The sequence below is a fragment of the Pseudopodoces humilis genome, chromosome 7 (genome assembly GCF_049639895.1).
Source record: "Pseudopodoces humilis isolate 2021_Gansu_Grassland_sample_001 chromosome 7, ASM4963989v1, whole genome shotgun sequence".
Taxonomy (NCBI): domain Eukaryota; kingdom Metazoa; phylum Chordata; class Aves; order Passeriformes; family Paridae; genus Pseudopodoces; species Pseudopodoces humilis.
Window position 1 is genome coordinate 35,292,142 of NC_142206.1, and position 20,813 is coordinate 35,312,954.

Here is a 20,813-nt window from a genome sequence, read left to right on the forward strand (position 1 = left end):
AAACTTCTATTTTCTTCCCCGCTACATTTTCATCCCTGATCACAACACAAAGTAAACTCAGCTTTGACCTAAGAAACACCTCAAGGCATTAAAATTTCAACAGGCAATGTCAGTGTTACATTAAACAAGAACTCCTCCAGTTCGCTACAGAGCTGGGATTTGAATAAAACGTTCAATGTTAACAAACAATACACACGTTTGGCACTTTGTGTATTAAATGGATCAAAGAGATTTGATAAGGCACAATACACCATTTGTACAGACCTGATTGAGTTAATATAATATCAGCAAATTTTACAACGAAATGAATCTGTTTCTTTTCTTTGTGTTTAAAACCAGCACAGATTACAAATTTTAATGATCTGAAAATGTTTGGTATACAAAATCATGCTTATTTCAGTATTAGCAAAAACACAAGAAATTTTTCAACACAAACACCCAGCTGTGTCTATTTTAAAAGCAGTTCAATGACAGCTTGCACTTATGAGCATGCAATCAGCTAATTTCGCTTTTTTTTCTTCTGTGTTAATCAACACTTTCCTTCCTGCATATCAGAGTACAAATAGTATAGTTACTCCACATCAGTAAATGTTTACGTAACCTGTCCTTTCTCAAGAATCTGGTTACACCGAATCATTACATGCTAGACCGAGTAGGAAAACGCACTGGGCCCAGCCACCCTAATGGGATCCTACTGCACCATAATGACACATATTAGTTAATGATGATCATAATCATAATAATATGCAGGAAGCTTACCTTTCCTCTTACCCCTTGCCATGGTGGAGTCATATAGTATCTTCTGCATTGCACTCTTCTTCAAGAGAAATCCCATACATTGACTTCAGTGTCGAGGAACAAAGTAATTATAAATTGTCATGATTAAAAAAAAGTAAACAAAACCCCTGAATTTCTGAAAAAAAAATCCAAAACCAAACAACAAACAATGGAAAAAAGAGTGGTTGTTGATCATTAACTTGTGTGTGTGTGTGTCAGTAGCAACCTGTTATGAAATTGGTTAAATAAATACAATTGTGGTAAGGTCATTCGAGGTTAATCCAATGCACAGAGTTCATGCCATCCCCAATTGCAATTGTTTATTACCGGTCCATTTTACTTGTCCTCGTTATTTACTCTCTCTTTCTCACACTCGCTTTTCCTCCCTCCCTCGCACACACACATACACAAACACATATATAAAACGCACGTCCACATTCATTGCATTGCGCTCTAACCTGAGTTTCTGAATTTCCTTGGAATAAATTGTTTTAGCTGGGGTTGAGCTGCACGTATTGTTTCTACGGAGCATCTTTTCCTCCAGCACAAACGTGAAGCAGCTTAACGCGGTGCTAGACGTTTGCCACAGCTTTGGTCTGAACGCGATCAGCACGCTCTCTGTCCATTACATTTCTCCTTTCCGAGTAAGACCGCTGTGCGATGTATTTCATTTTGTTTTCCGCTTGATTTTTTTGTTCCCGTGCTGACAGTACAAACCGATATGCTGTGGACGATTAATACCCAACCCTTTGGTCCCGGCAAAGCGCAGCCGTAAGCCCAAGCCTGTATCATCGAGTCTGCTTGTGGAAAGCGGCGGTGCCAGACCCTTTCCCTGCCCCTGGAGCACCCGGCCGGCTGCCGCCCGCCCTTACCCCTTCTCCCAGCAAAACTAAACCCCGCGGAACTCAGACCCCGTGGCCAGGCCCACGGGCCGGGCCGGCAGGAAACCGCAGTGTCGATTCATGGGCTACCAATACCAACATTTATTTTGTACGCCTGGCGCGGCCTGCGCTCGGCTGCCTCGGTCAGGCCGGCAGAGCGAAGGAGGAGGCGGACGGAGCCCGACGCCTCCCGCGTGGCTCTGGCGGCCGCGCAAGGGAAGCGGCGTCCGAACGGGAGCGGCGCGGGGCTGAGAGGACGGCGGCGGGCAGGGAACGCGAAGCCCGGCTCCGGCCGCCGGTGACACGGGGCGAGAGCAGGGGAGGAGATGGGCCGCTCGTTCCCGAGCCTCCCGACTCACAGTCCGGAGAGCGGCGGGCACGGCCCGAGCGGGCCGGAGCAGACCCTTTCTTCCCCCGGCAGGCCGTGGGCAGCGCTGCCGCCGCCTGCGTCCCGTCCGGATTGTACTGTTTTCTCCCCCGGTAAAATAACAAACAGAAACAACCGGGCCTGGGAAAATAAACTCGCCGAGCGACTTCGGCGGGATCCGCAAAGTAGTACCTCCGCCACCACCGGTGTGCCGCGGCCGCTTCACCCACCCGGCCTCCCACCCCGCCTCCTTCGTCGCCAGAGGAAGGGGCAAAGCGGCTCGTGGCAACTTGAGTCCACGAGAGGAACTAGGGGAGCGGAGGGCCGGGCCGAGCCCGCCGCGGCGGGACGGGCGCGAGTTGTTCGGCGGGGGGGGGTTTTGTGGGGGGGGCGGAGGCCGGGGGGGGGGGGGGGGGCACGGGGCGGGGGGCGCGCGCACCGCGCGGTGATGCGCCCCTGCGCCGGTATCAGTGCGCCGCGGGAGCCGCGGCGGCGGCGGGGGCGGGGCGCGCGGGGCGGGGCGGGGCGGGGCGGCGCGCCGCCATTGGCCGGCGGGCGGGCAGACGCGCGGGCACGCCGCCGGCCCTGATTGGGCGGCCGGTGGGAAAGGTTAAACCAAAAAATGTTTTACAGCCCCGGTGCGTGCCGGCAGCTCTGAAATTAATTGCGGCCGGGGCGGGCTGTATCGCCCGTCTGCCTCGCTCCGCGCCGGCCCGCGGCGGCTGCTGCTCCCTCCTGCCTCCCCCTGCGCTGCCGTGCCGGGGGAACCGGGCACCATGAAGTAGTTTTTTTTTTTTTTTGTGTGTGTGTCTGTGTTTGTGTGTTGTTGCTTTTTTTTTTTTTTTTTTTTTTTTTTAGGTTTCTGAGGGTTTTTTCCCGTTTTTACCTTTTTTTTTTTTTTTTTTCCTCCGCTCCGACTCGGTTTGATTTTTCTCTGATCGGTGATTATTATTATTACTATTATTTTTTCCCTTCCCGGCGGTTCCTGTCCGTGCTACATGACTTGCCAGCGCTTGAGACTGCTGTCCAACTGCGCTGCCGCCGCCACCGCCGCCGGTGGTGCCGCCGCCGCCGCCTCGGCCACCGCCACCGCTTCGGCCGCCGCCTCCGCCGCCGCCCCGCGCGCAGCTCCCTCAGCCGCCGCAACTTTCCCCCTCAGACTAGTGTGTGATGTTGGACATGGGAGATAGGAAGGAAGTGAAAATGCTGCCGAAATCCTCCTTTAGCATAAACAGCCTGGTTCCCGAAGCCGTCCAGAGCGACAACAACCACAGCAGCCACAGCCACCACAACAGCCACCACCCCCATCACCACCACCATCACCACCACCACCACCACCACCCGCCGCCGCAGCAGCCCCAGCGAGCGGCCGCAGCCGAGGAGGAGGACGAGGAGAAGGGGCAGCACCTCCTGCCGCCCCCCACCGCCACCGCCTCCGGCGCCCTGGAGGTGGCCAAGGCGGACATGCTGGCGGGCAAAGGCGAGGCGGGCGCGGCGGTGGCGGCGGCGGCGGAGCTGGAGGAGAAGGAGAAAGCGGCCGAGGAGAAGAAGGGGGCGGCGGAGGGGGCCAAGGACGGGGAGAGCGGGAAGGAGGGGGAGAAGAAGAACGGCAAGTACGAGAAGCCGCCGTTCAGCTACAACGCGCTCATCATGATGGCCATCCGGCAGAGCCCCGAGAAGCGCCTCACGCTCAATGGCATCTACGAGTTCATCATGAAGAACTTCCCCTACTACCGGGAGAACAAGCAGGGCTGGCAGAACTCCATTCGGCACAACCTCTCGCTCAATAAGTGCTTCGTCAAGGTGCCCCGCCACTACGACGACCCGGGCAAAGGGAACTACTGGATGCTGGACCCCTCCAGCGACGACGTCTTCATCGGGGGCACCACCGGCAAGCTCCGCCGGCGCTCCACCACCTCTCGGGCCAAGCTGGCCTTTAAGCGAGGCGCCCGGCTCACCTCCACCGGACTGACATTCATGGATAGGGCAGGATCCTTGTACTGGCCTATGTCCCCCTTCCTCTCCCTGCACCACCCCCGGGCCAGCAGCACTTTGAGTTACAATGGGACCACGTCCGCCTACCCCAGCCACCCCATGCCCTACAGCTCAGTGTTGACTCAAAACTCCTTGGGAAACAACCACTCCTTTTCCACGTCTAATGGGTTAAGTGTTGATAGACTAGTCAATGGAGAGATACCTTATGCCACTCATCACCTCACAGCAGCAGCTCTGGCCGCCTCAGTGCCGTGTGGCTTGTCAGTTCCCTGCTCCGGCACCTATTCCCTAAACCCCTGCTCTGTAAATCTCCTAGCAGGACAGACGAGTTACTTTTTCCCCCATGTTCCTCACCCTTCAATGACTTCTCAAAGCAGCACTTCAATGACGGCCAGGGCAGCCTCCTCCTCCACGTCGCCACAGGCGCCCTCCACTCTCCCCTGTGAGTCCTTAAGACCTTCTTTGCCAAGTTTTACAACGGGACTTTCCGGAGGACTTTCTGATTATTTCACACATCAAAATCAGGGGTCTTCTTCAAACCCTTTAATACATTAACATCCATGGGATCAGACTGTAAGTGAACATTTTACACACATTTGCATTGTAAATGATAATTAAAAGGAAAAAAAAAGCAAAACAAAAAAGTCCAGGTATTTTTTATTAAGTCCCCCATTTTCTGTACGTTTGTTCAGTCTTTAGGGTTGTTTATTATTCCACCAAGGTGAGGAGTGTCAGCAAGGTGCAATGTGGGGAGATTGCATTGTAGACTATGAAGTTTGGAAGACAAAATTATCGTAGAATGTGTATCTAAATAGTGACTGCTTTTGCAATTTTTTACTCAAATATGATAAGTCTATCACTAAAAGCCGCCCGATTCTCCATGTTTGCAGTATTATAAGTTATCATGGATATGTCGGTGGGTGCAGACCGTGAAAGAAAATAGAAAACCAAACCACTAAATTTATGAAAACTATAAAAAACTTAAAACAGAATTTGTATTTAAGCAGAATTAATACTGAAAAAATGCCCAAGATCTACTTTTGGCCATTTATTATTTTATTCTTTTCTTTACCGAATTGCTTTTTTTTTTTTTTTGTTCATTTGTTTTGTTTGTTTACTTTTAGACCAAAGATTGGGTTTTAGAAAATGCACTCAGTGTACGAAGTAATTTAAAAAAAAAAAAAACAGCAACATTATTTCAGTTTGCAGCACTGCCCGTTCAAATGAATCAGAAGGGGACAAAATTAATGATTGCCTTCAGTTTGTGTTGTGTATATTTTGATGTATGTGGTCACTAACAGGTCACCTTTATTTTTTTTCTAAATGTAGTGAAATGTTAATACCTATTGTACTTATAGGTAAACCTTGCAAATATGTAACCTGTGTTGCGCAAAAGCCGCATAAATTTGAGTGATTGTTAATGTCGTCTTAAAATTTCTTGATTGTGATACTGTGGTCATATGCCCGTGTTTGTCACTTACAAAAATGTTTACTATGAACACACAGAAATAAAAAAATAGGCTAAATTCATATATACTTGATAGTTTTTTTGTCTCTTTTATTAACCCTAATGTGGCAGAGGCTTTAAAGTTACAGTGAGATAGATCAGAGAGCTGCTTATTGCACAGTCCACCATTTTTCATATGCTCCTTTCTTTCTCCCCCCGCCCCCTCCCATGCTGTCTTTAACTGCAGTATTTTCAAATGTAAAGGATCACGGTGTTTAATCAAACACCGTGGCCACTATTTTGATGTCCATTTTGGGGCAGAACTCTTATAAAGTCTGCTTAAAAATTGTTAGTAGGAGCTAGGGTGTCTTACTAAAATCTGACTTAGGCTGAAAATGCTTAACATTGCGTATGTATGCATATATACATACATACATATATAATTTAAGCGTATAAGCACACATTGGGAAAAAAGCCAAGGTGCACTGTTGTATAGGTACGTGTTCTTCCTGCAATCTCTGAAATGCATTCAAAGACTTATTCTCCTAAAAGAAATTAATTTCGTCTCTATGATGACTCGAGATATATTGGCGAAGGATGTGTATGTGTGCGTATATACACACACATATTAGCTATCATATGCTCGTTTGGCCAAATTTAGCAAGCTATGATATGTACGTGTATAAAATATAACGCGAATGTTAAAGGAGCTCTCCTTCGGAAGTGTCTGGGCTGTATGTATCGATATAGTTTTGGTGCTGCGGGCACTTTGGCTTGAGGTTCGGTGCGAGTAGCGGTTAATTTTTGCAGGCGGCTCCGGGCTCGGCCCCTCGGGCCGGGCAGGGGGGGCAGGAGCGGGGCACGGTGAGGTGCTGAAGGAGCAGTCCATGGCAGGCGTCACGTGACACCCTGCCTCGCATACCGATGTTTAAACCTTTTAGGGGCTAAAAACAACCAAGCAAACAAACAAACAAAGAAAAAGAACCGACAAATCAAGCCTGCATGGATGCGCTTACGTGCAAAGTTTTGAAAATGGGATCTTTTTCTCTCAGCCCAGTAACTCGCGCAGGCGTCCCTGAGAAAGCTCCGTTGCCCTGAGAATCGATCCATTAGTTTCGAGGGGGCAACGCTGCTAGTAATTTTAAGAAGCATTTAATCCTTGAAAGAATTGGTGTCTTGATGAGTTTAGGGAAGCCTATAAAGGCCACAACTCTTGAAAATAATTAGAAAACTTGTGCAAAAGGTTTAGGAACTAATTGGATCCCGCGGTGAGTCCGCAGAGGACAAGTTGTTCATTTGTTACGTTTGTAGCCTAAACTGAGCTCTGCAGCAGCGCAATAAATCGGCGACTGCTCACAATAGGCCCAATGAAAAATAATCTTTAGGTCGGAGATGTTATCGCAAACGCTTTAAAGAGCTTATCTTAAAAAGGCAGAAAAGAGGAAGAAAAAGAAAAAAAAAATGCCTGGGGTGAATAGAGAAGCAATAGAAAATCTGAATTCTTGCAAGCAATGTATTTGTCGTGCTGAAAGAATAAGGGGAAGAAGAGGGAATCTCCCGAAAATAAGTAATACATAAACAGATGCAAACAGATCTACAGGAAAGAGAGAGAAGTGAAAGGTTACAGATTAGAGATGGGACACCCAGCATTGCACTGTGTGGGGGAGAAGGAGAGAACTCTCTGATATTCTTAGCTTTCACTCTCACTCCTGCAATTCAAAATTAATCATCACTATGAGAAAACGATTGCTTTGTTTGGAGATGGAGAGATGATACCACCACTTGGAAGCTCCTACCCTCCCCCATTTTCTTAACTCTATTGTCATTAAAACAAATGATGCAAAAACACTAAAAAATAAAACCCTTCTTCCACAGAACTATGGGAAATAATAAAATGCAAGAGGTGTGATTTAAATTCTTGAGGGCTAGAGACCCCATTCTGTGTACTAGTGCCTACACGACTTAAAAGAGCAGCATCTGCTGTAGCTGACAAAGAAAATGATTTATTATTTACCACTTGCAACTGGTTGTATACTGTAGGAAATCAAATAGCACATATGTAAAATATTATTTTGTTTGCAATGTAAAAAAAAATAATAAAAAAAAAATCTTCTGTCAGTGTACCGAAAGGAGGAAAGAGACAGATCAGGTTGGAGGAAAGCACAATCTCGCCATGTCAGAGTTTGAGGTTGGCTAATAAGCATTAATTAGATAAGCGTGATGCATAATAATTCCTGAAAAGGGTAGCCTTGATGTATGTCTCTCCAGACTTAGTTTAAGCCAGCACTCGCTCCCAGAGCTCTCATTCAGGCTCGGTGTTGCAAATTATTGCCTAAGGAGTTCAGGTGCCACAGACTTTTCCCTCTATCTCTTGCACCAGGCGCAGGGGTAGTTGCTGGGCTGGTAATTTATTCACCTTTCCATATGCATGTTACCAGGGATCAGATTATTTTTGTAAAGGAAAAAGATAAATCCAACCCAAAACCAAAATAAAATAATACCAATAAATGGCTAAAGTTGTCACAGATTGTATTAGGACTGCTAAGGCCCCAAATATGTCTTTACCTCTGCCTGCTCCTCAGCCAGAGAAACCCTTTTGTTCGCTGAGGCTGATCTTTGCACAGACAGGCTGGTTCGGCACTGAATTCGAGGCGGTGGTTTGTTTGTTTTTCTTTTTGTTGTTGCTTTATTGTTGGGGGGGTTGGGTTTTTTTTGGTGGTGATGGGTGTTTTGTGGTTTGATTGCTTTTTTTTTTGGGGGGGGGGGGTGGGGGTGGGGGTTTAGCATACAGTATTTCTGTTATCTGATACTTGTTTCCGCCGTGGTTTATGTCAAATCCTCAAGCTAAGCTTTGAGGATTTTTTAAACATGCACATTTCTAGAATGGTGCGGTGTCTTAGCGTCGTTTCTTTAGCGTTTCTTAATTTAGAGTGTTTATGGGGGACGGGCGGTCTTTATGGAATTAAGGAGCTATTGTTATATTCTTAGTTGATATTTGAGGTGATTAACTTTGCTCGCGTAGATCGTAGGAGAAGAAATCTGCTCATCAAGAAACATCCAATTACGACTTTAAGACTGCCTTCGCAAACATGTTTGAAGCATAATAAACAGTAACTCGAATTCTCAACGCGATATTTGGCCAATCAATTTTTGACACATTTTAGGTATCTTTCTTTTGTTACAGTAAAATATCACCCGTTATGTGGAATGTATTCTTACTAAAGGGTTTAAAAGAAACTGAACAAAAATATAATTTGACTTAAATGGCACAAAACTACTGTTTGGGGGAGTGACATTTTTTTTAATCTGATACTTGAAAAAAAAAAATAGTTTAACCGGGACGTCATTTTGCTCTTTATAACTTCTTCTGATGATTATTAAGATTTATGTCAGAAATTATGATTCAGGTACACACCCCCTCACCACTTGTGTTAATATGAGGTCTCAATCACCATGTATTCAGTATTCACTCAAGCAAAACTCCCACTGAACTCCGGTTACGTTTTGACTGAACTACATCAGAGTTTTGCTTAAGAAAGAACACTGAGCAAGACTCCCTTTATTAGCGACTTTATTCTTTAATTGTTGTATTTTCCCTTATGGATGGGAGATAAACAAACAAACGAAAGTCTGCATGTAGATAATCACGGCTCTTGCACTTAATTGTGTGATCTCGAATAATACACCCGACCGAGAAAGTATGTGCGCGTATATCTTATGCCACTACAAATTCAGCGACTGGCAATAAATATGTATACATACATATAGACACACACAGGCTGCAGAGGTGTCTATCCATTGCACTAGTGTCTGTGGTATCTTCTCTGCTTTTCTGTGCATTGTTTTTAATACTCACCTCCCACACCCCCCCCCCCCCTTCCGCCCCGTGGTGAAGGTGCCTGGGTAAATGAGTCAAAAACTGGTGGGCAACTGGGTTAGGGAGAGGTGAAGGTGAAGATCAATAGAGGTTTCAGGGCTGGCTGTATCTGTTGTGCTGGGTTTGTGTGACTGTGCCCAGAGGGCGGAGTTCCTGCACATTCCTACCTCACCGGAGAACCTGCCCTCAACTCCACTTCAGCTACTCCAGAGAGATGGGACCCTCCAGAAGAAACCTGCCCAGCAATCCTTCCCGCCAGAAGGGTAGGTGCACTTCAAGAAAATCTTCCCTACCTCTTATCCCCACAGGCAGATCCATGTGATACGAATGAATAGAGATGACAGACTTCTGTCTAAACGTACAGTTTCCCCGTGCCCCACGATAAGCAGATCGCCCGTGCAACCGAAGCACAGTTTCAAAGCACCAGTTACACCAAAACTGCGTGTGCCTAATGTCAGGATTTTCGCTCTGTCTCTTTTTTTTTCTTTTCGGTCTCTTCCTCAAAGTGTTTCCTCCCCCGGCCTTCCCCCTCCCCCTCGGGCTCTTTCGTTTCAATCGGTAAGTTGGAAGTTTCTTCGCCGGATTAGCAGTTCTTGTGGTTAATCTGTAGATATTTCAGCTTGTTTTGTTAACGTGCTCTTTGTTTGCTTGTTTGCCACCAATGTCAGAGAAAGTCACACGGGTGCAATGTTGTGTTTGCCTTTTTTTAAGATGCCAGGAGAAACTGCCTCTACCTGCAAGAAAGGCGCACGATGGCACTTGGAGATAGGAGTCCACCGACGGCACCGGGTGAGTGCGGATTTTGTTCCTCTTTTACACTCAGGAATCAAATAACTTCACGCGCGATTTTTTTCCGCTGGTACCAAAAAGGGAGAGAGCGCCATTCCCGCAGATCCCTGAGCGTGCTCTGCCTTTTTGGTCACAGTACAGAAATATTATGGGGGCTAGGCAAAATTCCCCTCCACCACTCATGTCGGGAGGAAATTTGGTCCTTTATCCATCTCTGCTATATGAAAGACGATTTTAGCATGGCGAGTATAGGCGGATTCTGTAATGAATTATTTCTAAAAATTCTGAGCTTGTCATATGAGAAAAAGCTACAGGCTTATCGCACCTTTCGGGGTTGTGTAAAGAGTGCTAATATCCCTAAATTTCCAGGAAAGCGACTAAACGCCAAAATTTGGGGAGATCGAGGAAAGAGACCTTGCAAAGAGCCGTACTGAGCTAGGTTTTGGTTTGACTGCTCCAGTAGAGAAAATGCGCCCTTAAAAGGGATCACGGGCAACGTTCATGTCCATGAGAGAGCTCCAGGCGCTCTCTCTTTGTCTTCCCACTCCCCAAATTCCATGACTGCGTTCCGTATACTAGGAGATTTACGTGCCAAAATCTCGGAATAGGGGCGGAAGTTTAAACGACCGATAAAATTGATGTGCTCAGTGTGCTCATCCTTGCGGGTGGGGGCAGGCGCGCTGGTGCGTGGGCAGGACCCGGGATGGGGCCCTCCGTGGACCGACTTGCTCTTCTTTTGCTGTCCTGATGTGGCGGAGGGCAAGAGCCATGGCTGGTGTCCCACCCGGAGGATGACTTTGACCCCTTTGCTCCTGCCATTTTTGACCTCGTGAAAATAATTAATTTTTTTAATACACAGCGAGTTGAGGTTTCCGTGACGCTGTGCTTGGGACACCTCAGCGCGGGGGGCAGAGGTACTGAGCGCCCGCCTCTTTCGCACGGCAGGAACCGACAGCGGTGCAGGGAGACGAGCGCTCGCACACGCTCAGCGCACGCCGCCGGTGACTTGTGACAGATCCGCCGGCGTGTTGTGTGCCCGCTGCAATCCCTGTCCGGGGACGGCCCCGTGGGTGCCGCGGGACACCGGTGCAGCCGCCCACGCCCCGCGCTGCGGGGAGCGGCATCCGCGCTCGCGTATCTTCGGGACGGCAGGGACCGGCGCCGCCGGGCCCCGGCTCCTTCCCTGCGCTAGCAGCCGCCGTGCCCGACACGCGTGTCCGCGGGGTGAGGCGGCGCTGGAGCTGCGCCTCCCGCGGGCTGGGGGCGCTCTTGGCCCGCGGGGGAGCGGCCCCGGCTGGCGGCGGGCACCGGCCGAGCTGAGCCCGGCCAACCGCGGCGCCCGCTCGGGGCCTCTCCCCGGCCGCAAAACGGCGGCTCGCAGGCGGCGTTTGTACTCGCAGGGCCCGAGCCCGTGCCGCCTCCCTCCCCTCAGACAGGAGGAAAGATCCGAAGTGTCCTTCTCCGTGCAGACTTTGCGTTGCGTTCTTCTAGCTGCCAACAGGCAGATGTTGCCCCGGGGAAAGGCGTTCAAAGTCCTCTTCCCGAGATCTAGTCCAGGATGCTTCGATCCGGGAATGGGATTGTTAAACTCACCTCTCGCTCCGATAGTGCAAAACAAATCAGGGAAAACCTGGAAAACAAAAATAAAGACAATAATTAAACTGCCAAAATCAACAAATAACCAAAGCAACTACCAGCAACCTCCCCTCCTCCCCCTCTCCAATACCGTGTAACAGAATACAGTATCAGGCTAGCGAATTAGACTCAAAGCGAGCGGATTTGCTCCTCTCAGTCGAGGAAATGAATGCAAAGTCCATTTGAAAGAATTATCTCTAGGGAGTCCTCCAAGTGTATTTGGGGTTATCCGTGATTTGAGAGGAAAGACTAAACGAGAGGGGGTCTGAGAAAAGCCTGCCATTGTCACCCTACCCTAAGGTGAGTAAAGCATCCCTGTAAAGCTAGCTGCAAAGAACTGCTTAACCTAAGCCCGAGAGGTGAAACCTCTCCTCACCCGGAGCAGCCTGACCAGGGAGCCTGAATTTCGAACTACAAAGGCGGCACGAAGCCTGGGCTCTCTTGGGTAGATTTTTTTTCCCGCGGTGGGGAATTCAGAGTTCTTTACAAATGGTTTCGCAGGGGCATCTTTTACAGGAAAGTAGAAACACGTGAAAGGAGCTCTTCCCCTTCGGGGCGCTCCCGGCAGCTCTCTCTTGACGGTGGTGGAGGAACAGGGTTTGCAGCGGCCGGCCCGCGGGGGAGACCTCGCCGAGATCCCTATTAACTTGGAGGCCCTCCAAGCTAAGAGTTTGCCCTGCACTTTTCGCTAGTGGAAGGAAGAGAACCCCTCTCCGTCGCCTCTCGACCCCACACCCACATCATGCTTGCTTTTGCTCAAAAATTATCTCATGTCAAGTATTTAATATTAGCTAGTCTGCTAAGTTAATTGTATCCAAGAGGAGACACATACCTGCCAAGAAATCTGACCGAAGCCTGGCTATAGAGTAAAAAAGAGGAACACTTTCTCAGCCTCAAAACAAAACCAGGGAAAAAAAATTTAAAAAAAAATTAAAAAAAGGAGAAAAAGTTGTATTCTAGTATATATATATAAAATATACATAATCTCAATGTGAAGCGTGGCATGCCCTAAAAGGATTCAATGCTTTTATAAATTAAATACGGGTAATATTCACTGGTTAGCAAACTGTTCTTTTGAATCAAAAATCTTGGTGATGCTGCACTTCAAGTTGCATATAAAATCTTTTTATGATGCTTGCAAGCCCAAACATACTTTCATCCCCATACCAGTGTATTTTCTAACAGGGATGATGGCTCCTATTAGACTTTTCACTAGACCCTGAACAAAACAAAGCTGGGACAGATTATTAGAGGGGTCTATGACGGGGTATGGCTAAGCACATCACATAATCATTTATATATTTAATGCTGCGGCTCACAGATAACAAGCTGGTGATAAGTAAATCTCCTTTAAGATTTCTGAGCTGCACTTCTGATGCGAGTGCATCTAGAGGACTCTAAATGCAGTCTAGATTGTGTACCACACTCACAGTGGTACAAAATGGCAAGGGTATTTTTATTGGCATGTAGTATACACACACTCACATGGGTTTATGAGAAAACAGATGAGTATTCTGCAAATAAAAGTGGCATTGTTGTTTCATCAATGAACTTTTCCCTCTATATTTGTCTTTCTATAGCTATACATATACACGTATATACACGTGTGTGTATATGCATGTATACATTTGCCCGATCTTTTCTGACTGTGAAGGTGTCATCTAGCATTCATCAGAAAAGGCAGCTCTTTTCTTGCTTGCTTGTTTATTCTGTTTGAGCAAAGTTGTTTGTTTTGCTGGGAAGCGTAAGTTGCCTTTAGTTATGTCATCACTATCATTTGTATTTAGGAAGAAGGGTAGGACTTATTACCTCTATTTTTATTACTAAATCAGTGAAGGTAAAAGTACTAATAATTAAATACAGATCTCTGATTGCAGGTTGGAACAGCAAAATCGATTGTCTCTTCATCAATAAGACAAGTGTTGAGTAGCTTGCTATTGATTAGTATGTTTATTTATGCAGATCTTTAGGTATTTGCTTACATATTTCGGGTTCTTTGTCTGCTAATTATTATACCAGATTGGTTTGAAAGAAAGAGCTTAGACTGGGAAACACACTTGACAGAACCATTCTTAGCTAACCTGATAGTGGATTATTGCAATCCAATAAGTTTAACAAATTACTTATACGTGCTTGCCTTTCGAGCAATTAGGAAACCGTTTCAGGTTAAAATCCCTTGTCGCATTCGGGGTCGGTTCATTTAAATAAAAGGGCATTATGTTTAGATATTTTCAAAATGAAAAATGTGTTTCTGGATCCGCAGACGCTGAACAAGAGTTGATGTGTGCTTCGCCTTCCGGGCCCTTAGCTTCCTTTGTAAGTGTAAAACACCTTCCCAGCAACACAGTGGCCCCTGGGGTTTCCTCATAGATGGAATGTAAGGAGGTAATCTGAATATCGAAATCAGGAATCGATATATTAAAAGAAAAAAGCCTACCAAACCAAACAAAACAGAGGGATCGGCATCCAAATATCAGAGTGCCCAAAGCAGGCGGTATTTTGTGTTGCTTTTTTGGCATAATGATTTAATCGGTCCAAAAGGAATCGCCCCAGCCTCTTTGCTAAACGGTCTATTTTCCAGCCATCCCCTCTCAGGACCCCAGAAGGTTGACATATTGGTCTATTTTTTTTTTTTTTTGAACACGCTTTTCCAGCCGACACCCGCATTTTCTTTAGCAGCCGTTCCGGGGAGGGCTCTGCTTTATCGATATCATCCCCGGAGCGCTTCGACTGCGCCGACACAGGCACCTCGGCGGCGGGGAGCGAGCTGGGGAGCAGGGTGGCTGCCGGGGGCCGGTGTGAGAGCCAGGTGCAGGAAGGGAAGGCCGGCTCCGAGGCCAGCGCTGCCCCGCGGGGAGCGGCCCCGCCGCCCTGGCCGGCGCTTGCCCGCGGAGCGGCGCGGGGGAGCCGGAGCCTCGGGCTGCGGAGCGGGACCCGCCAGCGGTGCTGAGCAAGTGTGGAGCCCTTCCGCACTTACCCTCCTCTCCTTTGCTTTCGGCAAGTTTTGTCGGGGGGGAGGGGGGGAAGGATTTTTTTTTCCTTTCTTTTACCTCCAGGAACTGCTGCTTTACAACCTGTAGAGATAAGACAGCCTCGCATCAGATGATCACAGAGATAAGTAATCTCTCCCCTCGGCCAGTGGTATAGCTGACCGTATGCTCTTGAATCTTAGAGCGCTAAGTCTTTCCTGTGAATGAACGAGAAAACACTCGACAGGTCGTGAATAATCGTTTTAATGAGTGTGTAAAAGCGTGCGACGGGGTGCACGGAGCTGTCGGGTTAAACAAACAACTTGTACCCTGACGAAATCCGATTGTTAAAGTGCAAAGTGGTGTCAGTCCAATTTCCATCCCAGTTCTAAAAACCACAGATCTAAGTCGCGGGAGTCCAATTTTCCCCATTAAGAAAAATAACAATATTTTCTGAACGTAAGTGCGATCGTCCCTAATGTTAGCCTTTGGCGAAAAAAGACCAGTTGCATATCAGAGGTACCGAAGCTATTTTTATTAATTTTTGTTATTTTTAAAGACGATAGTTAAAAAGTGTGTATTTGACATTTCCTTAGATATTATCAGATCAATGCGGTAAATATTTTCCTTTTTTGTGTGTCCGTCGCCTCCCTCTCCGTATGTTTTTTTTTTTTTTTTTTTTTCACAGATCACTGGAGGCAAACATCGAATTAATTGGATCTCAATGACTGAGGTTGGTAACTTTGTATTGAACTAAGGTTATCTCTGTCACAGTGTTCAGGTGTTAACAAGACATTTTAGGAGTTTCTAGAAAAGGTAAATCCAGACAATACATTCGATAAAATTAAAAGGGTGTTACAATATTGTATACTCCATATCCAAGTTATACTACCCCTGTGTAAGGAGATAACACTCTATGGGTCTGTAATAATCTATCTAGAGGTTATAAATTCGGGAAAAAAAAAAAAAAAGGAGGGTTTCTTTTTCCCCCAAGCCTGACATCGGAATAGCCATGTCTAGTTCCTGTACAACTAGAGGGCCTTCCTTGCACTATTTTGTAAACGCAAATACCACTCTTCTAAGCCCAGTGATTATTTTTTCAAGGTTAGTAATGACGCATATTCCTAATGTTTATTGTTGCTAAAGACTTTCAGACCGACTGCAGGTCTGGCACTTTCTATGAAGAGTCATTTTCAGATGTGTCCTCCTTTTTTTTTTTTTTGAAAGTACCGGCTTGAGCAAAGTGAGGTGAGGGAAGGCAACCCCAGCTGGAAACCAATGCTTTTTAAAGTTTCTCTGCTCTTCCTATTAATACTCGATTTTTCAAAAATAATATGACACTGGAAAATGAACAATATGAGAAGATGTACTACTAGGCTCTAGGTATAATGGGGACACAATGCAGTGGCATGAATGTGAAATCTACTTTTGATACTTGTGGAAGTCGAATCTGGCCATTCATGAACTAGATAGGAGTGTCCATGTGGCTTTGGTCTCAAATTGATTTCCAGCGTTCATAGCATTTTGAGGTAAAAGATAGTTTTTGGGCTCGGTTTGGGGTTGAGTGTTTGGGGGTTATTTTGGTTTGGTTTTGAATATTTTCGTGTTTTTGTTTTTTGGTTTTTTTTTTTTTTTTGGTTGTGGCTTTTTTCCCTTCTTTTTTGGTTGGGTTTTTTTTCTTTTTTTTTTTTTTTTTTTTTTTTTTTCCTCACAAAGCCAGTTTTGTGCTGTGCTTTAGAAACGATGTAGGCATTGAGAACAGATATCGGCGAATTTCGTGCTCCCAAGCATGGCAGAAACGTCTTTGTATACCTTCCTCTGAAACCGGCGATAGAAAGCCAAGAAAGAAAGAAGTAAAGAGAGGGAGAGAGGGGAAGAAGGGGAAAAAAGACAATTCAGCCCCGCTGGATTAGGTAGCAGATCTATAACTAATGAACCATACAATCATGTAACAGTATTTAACAAGCATCTGACGAATTTTCTGGGCATTTTCAAACATGGCTTTGTTCAGACTATATGACTTGAAACACATCATTACTGGGACCAGTGTGAACGCTGGAGATTCAAAACCAAAATGTTCCCACCGTTTTCCTTAACTCCCTACGTGAGGAGAAAAGGGACATAGGCTCAGTCCCACGGAGGCAAGAGAGAGGAGAACGAAAGACAAAGCACAAGAGCACATGCCTCCGGAGCACAACAGGACAGAGGTCTGCACCCTGAGAACTAGGGAACATTTCTCATTCCCCTGAAAGACGAATGCCTTCCTCCTGCAACTGCAATTTCCTTCGCAACAAAACCGTGCATTAAATGGGCATGGTGGACGGTCAGGACCTATCAGTTTCCCGCTGTAGTTCTGCTAATAAATAAAATTCTAAATGTTCAAAACACTCTATCTGTCACATTCACAAGATAGGTACTGTAAATTCCTGTTGAAAATATACAAACAGAGATCCAAGAGGTTGCCTCTGTTTTTGTATCTCTCTCTCACAAGAAATGCACTATCAAAACATTAATTATATTTGAAAGGGAACAGATTATTTGTTTGAGAAAGAATTACATTCTTGAATTTATATTCCACGCAGACCTCTCCTCCTGTCTGCTGAGAGGGTTGAACTGTAAATCTGTCTCAAACTATTTACCCCTAAAATACAAGTAGGTGTGTCACATTAGAGTAGTAGAGAGATGGGAGATAATCTGTAGGTGCTTTTAGACACCTCTGTGGGATGGGTCGTTAGGGAATGTCGAAATGAACACGAAATTGCAAATCTAACATGTGAAGAGCATACACGCTTATCCTTTGACAATGAAAATACAAACGTACATAGACATGTAGAGTTGAACCTAGTTAGTTATTAAACACGATGACTCACGGGACTTTGGGCCCGCAGTTCCTTTTTGTTTAGTTGGTTTTGCTTTGGGGGTTTTATTTTTCGTTTGTTTGTTGTTTTTTGTTTTGTTTTGTTTTGTTTGGGTTTTTTGCTTGTTTAGGGGTTTTTTAATGCTCTCATGAACATCTTGTTGTAGCCGATAGTTGAAAAGCTGTGTGGTGAGTCATCACTTAAGTAATGAGAAATCTCTTAAAGATTGTACCTTCTTTCATGCTTTTAAAAACACTAACAAAAGTGTCAAATAGGTGCCCTCATACCTTTACCTTTCTTCCGAGAAAAATAGCGATTTAGTGGGATTTTATTAGGAGCTCTTGAAAAACTCTCCTCGATGTCTGCTTTTTCCACTCTCCGTTAAGAAGACCTTCAGCATTTCCTAACCTACCTTCAGACACTGTTAGCTATCCCAGCAGCATCGCCCTCCCGCATTGCAAGTGTTTTGGCAGGAACTGATGCGAACAGTCCGGTCAGAAAGTTTTTTGGTGCTGCCAAACACCAAAATTTGGTGAAATTGGGGAAATTCGTCACTCATTCGGTGCCCTTAGCTCGGGACCCGGGGAAACTCCGTTAGCACCAGGTCCTGCAGAGCCGAGCCCTTTTCTCTATTCCTATATTTCTTGAGCCTTGGGAAACCCAAGCCATGGGGCCTGAAGGGCGGTCGCAGGGAGCACGGGAAGGTGGGGGTGGGCGGACTTTTCTGCCTTGGATGTGCCTGGGATGTGCTCTCTCCCTGATTAGGTATCTGTGGAGGAAGAAGGTGACGTGACGAGAAAAGCCTGACAGCCAAAGTGGGAACTGTCCGGGAGAAGGATCCGTGATGAATGAGGTCTGCGAAGTCATGATGCACAAGCAGCCCAGGACAGTGTGCTGGCATCAAATGCCGGTTTTTGTTCGCTAGAACCATAAAGAAAAAAAGGGGGTGGGGGGGAGTGTGAAGATGAGGTGGGGGAGGGGGATTCTGGGGAGGGGGTCAGTGAGGAGTGGGAATGAGAGGTCGGAGAAATTAGTGGCTGTAATGTTAGCATGAGTTCATAGTCTCCTCGGGAGCAGGAGAAGCTGCGTTTGTCAAATGGGCTAGAGCCCTGACGGGAGGCAGCGCCATCGGAGCGCTCCGAGATACGGCTGTGAAAAGTGGATCCCGACCGACTCGAGGGACAGGACTTTACAAAATAATCTGTCCCAAAATCTTCCAGGCATGTGTCCGAGATTAAGCCAGGCTTGTCGATAATCGCCGACTACATGGTAGAGAATAAATTCTGCCCCGGGGTAGGGGATAGGATGGGAAAGGCAGTTGCGAAGTTGGAGAGACATTACTACATAAACTAAAATCCTGCTCAAATTGCAAACATTATTTCATTCCTGGAGTAATTTCGTGCAGAACTGGAGCTTATTCCTCGGGTTAGGCGGGAAGGGCTGTCGTGGACAAGCCTGTAACTTCTTGAACTGTTTTTGACCGAGCACTGTATTGCCATAATGCCAATAAACGCTTTAAACGCGTCCTGCTAGCGGCCATCAGACGCTCCGGCCCCTCAGACCAGGTGTAAACGAGATCCGGCCCGGTTCGGGACTGCTGGGTCCCTCCCTACCTTCGGGTGCTCTCGGTGCTCTGGGAAAATGTGGCTGGGTGGGCCGGGGTCTCTTACACTGACCTCTGGGTTTTCTTTCCTCGGAGGGGCCAGGCTTGCAGGGGTCGCAGAGGCAAGGGCTCGCTTCGTGTCAGCGGGCTCAGGATTTCGGGACTCGGAGTTTAGCGGCCGGAGCCAACCCTGCCTGATTTGTGCCGGATTTAGTGTTTGCCTACGAGGGGACACAACTCTCCCAGGCACGGATTCTCTGGTGGGTAGCATGGCCCATATCGCTCACCCTTTCAGTGAATGCCAGCAGATGGATGCAATTAAACCTCGGCGGTGCTCCCTGGCCGGACACCGATCCAGGGTGTGAGAGGGCTGGCAGTTCTGCAGTGCCTATGGGCTGCTGCTCACCGCCGACGGCTGGGGCAGGGTGGAGGAACGACTCGTGGGTGCTCCCAAATTCCCCGTGGCACGGCAGGACCCCAAAGGCTCATGAGAGAAAAAAATGGGGAAAAAAAAACCAAACAAAAAAACACTACACACGTATTGGGAAAATTCAAATATCTATGCAATGTTATTAAAAATAATAAAATCCCAGCAAAACAAGGGCTCTCTTTTAAAGGAAATCTGAGGAGCGCAGCGAGCTAAGTGAAAGCTCTGTTTTCAAGGCAGGGCAGGATTAGTTCCCTGCACATAATAGCCAGTGTGTAGGAATTGCAAATGAACATCACCAGCAGTGCTGGAGTTACCCTCCTTAAATTAATATCGAGCTGGCTTCCCTGCACAACGTGCAAATAAAACACATATTTATATTTTCCCCTAGTTTAACCCAAGAAACTCCTTTCCCGGGGTAGCCAGTCAGCAGTGGAGGAATTTGGGGTAACGCCCCCCCCCCCCCCGACCTGTTTTGCGGGTTAGAAAACCCATGAGCAAGGCAGCCCCAAAGCCCCGAGCGGCAGCCGCAGCCCGCACAGACAGGGCTGAGCGCGCTGTGCGCTCGGCGGGTCCGCTGCTGGCACGGCCCCGCCGCGGGGCAGCTCCGCGCCGGCAGCGGGGCCGGGAGCCCTGCCCGGCCCGGGGGGAGCCCTGCCCTGCCCGGGGGGAGCCCTGCCCGGCCCGGGGGGAGCCCTGCCCTGCCCGGGGGGAGCCCTGCCCGGCCCGGGGGGAGCCCTGCCCTGCCCGGGGGGAGCCCTGCCCTGCCCGGGGTTTGCCCCTCTCAGCGGGGACCCCCCGGCCGCGCTCCCAGCCGCGGGCCCCGGCGGCCGGCTGAAGCCGTTCCTCCATCCCGTCATCAGGCGTGCCAAAGGGGAAGGTGATACATCCGAGCTCCCGCCGTAAAGACGGGAGAGAGAGAACGCCGTGAGCGCCAGGGTTCTTTCAGACACTTCAGAAATTAATGGGGGAGGGGAAGGGGCTAGGAAGGAGAGATGCATTGGAAACGGTAAAATAAAAACATGATGTGAAGATATATTTACTGTCAGCTCAGAGCCAAAACATTTATGCTCCCACGCCTTTTTTTTTCTTTTTCTTTTTTTTTTTTTTTTTAGCAAATCGGAACTTAAGTGATGCATTTTAATTATTTTAGGAAAATAAGCAAGAAGGCTCTTTTTCAGAGTCTAA

At 47.4% G+C, this 20,813-nt stretch overlaps 2 protein-coding genes and 1 long non-coding RNA gene across 3 annotated transcripts; all 3 read left to right on the forward strand.

The window, feature by feature from the left end:
- Nucleotides 1–3,092: 3,092 nt before the first annotated feature.
- On the forward strand, nucleotides 3,093–5,513 carry FOXG1 (forkhead box G1). The gene has a single exon (XM_005520318.2). It carries the CDS (start codon nucleotides 3,196–3,198, stop codon nucleotides 4,573–4,575), a length of 1,380 nt encoding a protein of 459 aa, XP_005520375.1. The 5' UTR covers nucleotides 3,093–3,195; the 3' UTR covers nucleotides 4,576–5,513.
- Nucleotides 5,514–6,165: 652 nt separating this feature from the next.
- LOC148184006 (uncharacterized) lies at nucleotides 6,166–11,170 on the forward strand. The gene is made up of 5 exons (XM_088058065.1): nucleotides 6,166–6,246; nucleotides 9,486–9,607; nucleotides 9,851–9,902; nucleotides 10,056–10,133; nucleotides 10,993–11,170. The coding sequence occupies exons 1-5, from the start codon at nucleotides 6,166–6,168 to the stop codon at nucleotides 11,143–11,145; spliced, it is 486 nt and encodes a 161-aa protein (XP_087914191.1). The 3' UTR covers nucleotides 11,146–11,170.
- A 3,633-nt stretch (nucleotides 11,171–14,803) lies between these two features.
- On the forward strand, nucleotides 14,804–20,053 carry LOC148184007 (uncharacterized). The gene is made up of 3 exons (XR_015773013.1): nucleotides 14,804–15,470; nucleotides 18,361–18,448; nucleotides 19,295–20,053. It is a non-coding gene; the product is annotated as an uncharacterized LOC148184007 (long non-coding RNA).
- Nucleotides 20,054–20,813: the final 760 nt, after the last annotated feature.

Coding starts and splice junctions, on each gene's coding strand:
- FOXG1 (XM_005520318.2), top strand. CDS start 3,196: ATGTTGGACATGGGAGATAGGAAGGAAGTGAAAATGCTGCCGAAATCC.
- LOC148184006 (XM_088058065.1), top strand. CDS start 6,166: ATGTTAAAGGAGCTCTCCTTCGGAAGTGTCTGGGCTGTATGTATCGAT. Junction 9,608..9,850: donor CAATCCTTCCCGCCAGAAGG/GTAGGTGCACTT, acceptor TCTTCCTCAAAG/TGTTTCCTCCCCCGGCCTTC. Junction 10,134..10,992: donor GAGTCCACCGACGGCACCGG/GTGAGTGCGGAT, acceptor TTTAATACACAG/CGAGTTGAGGTTTCCGTGAC.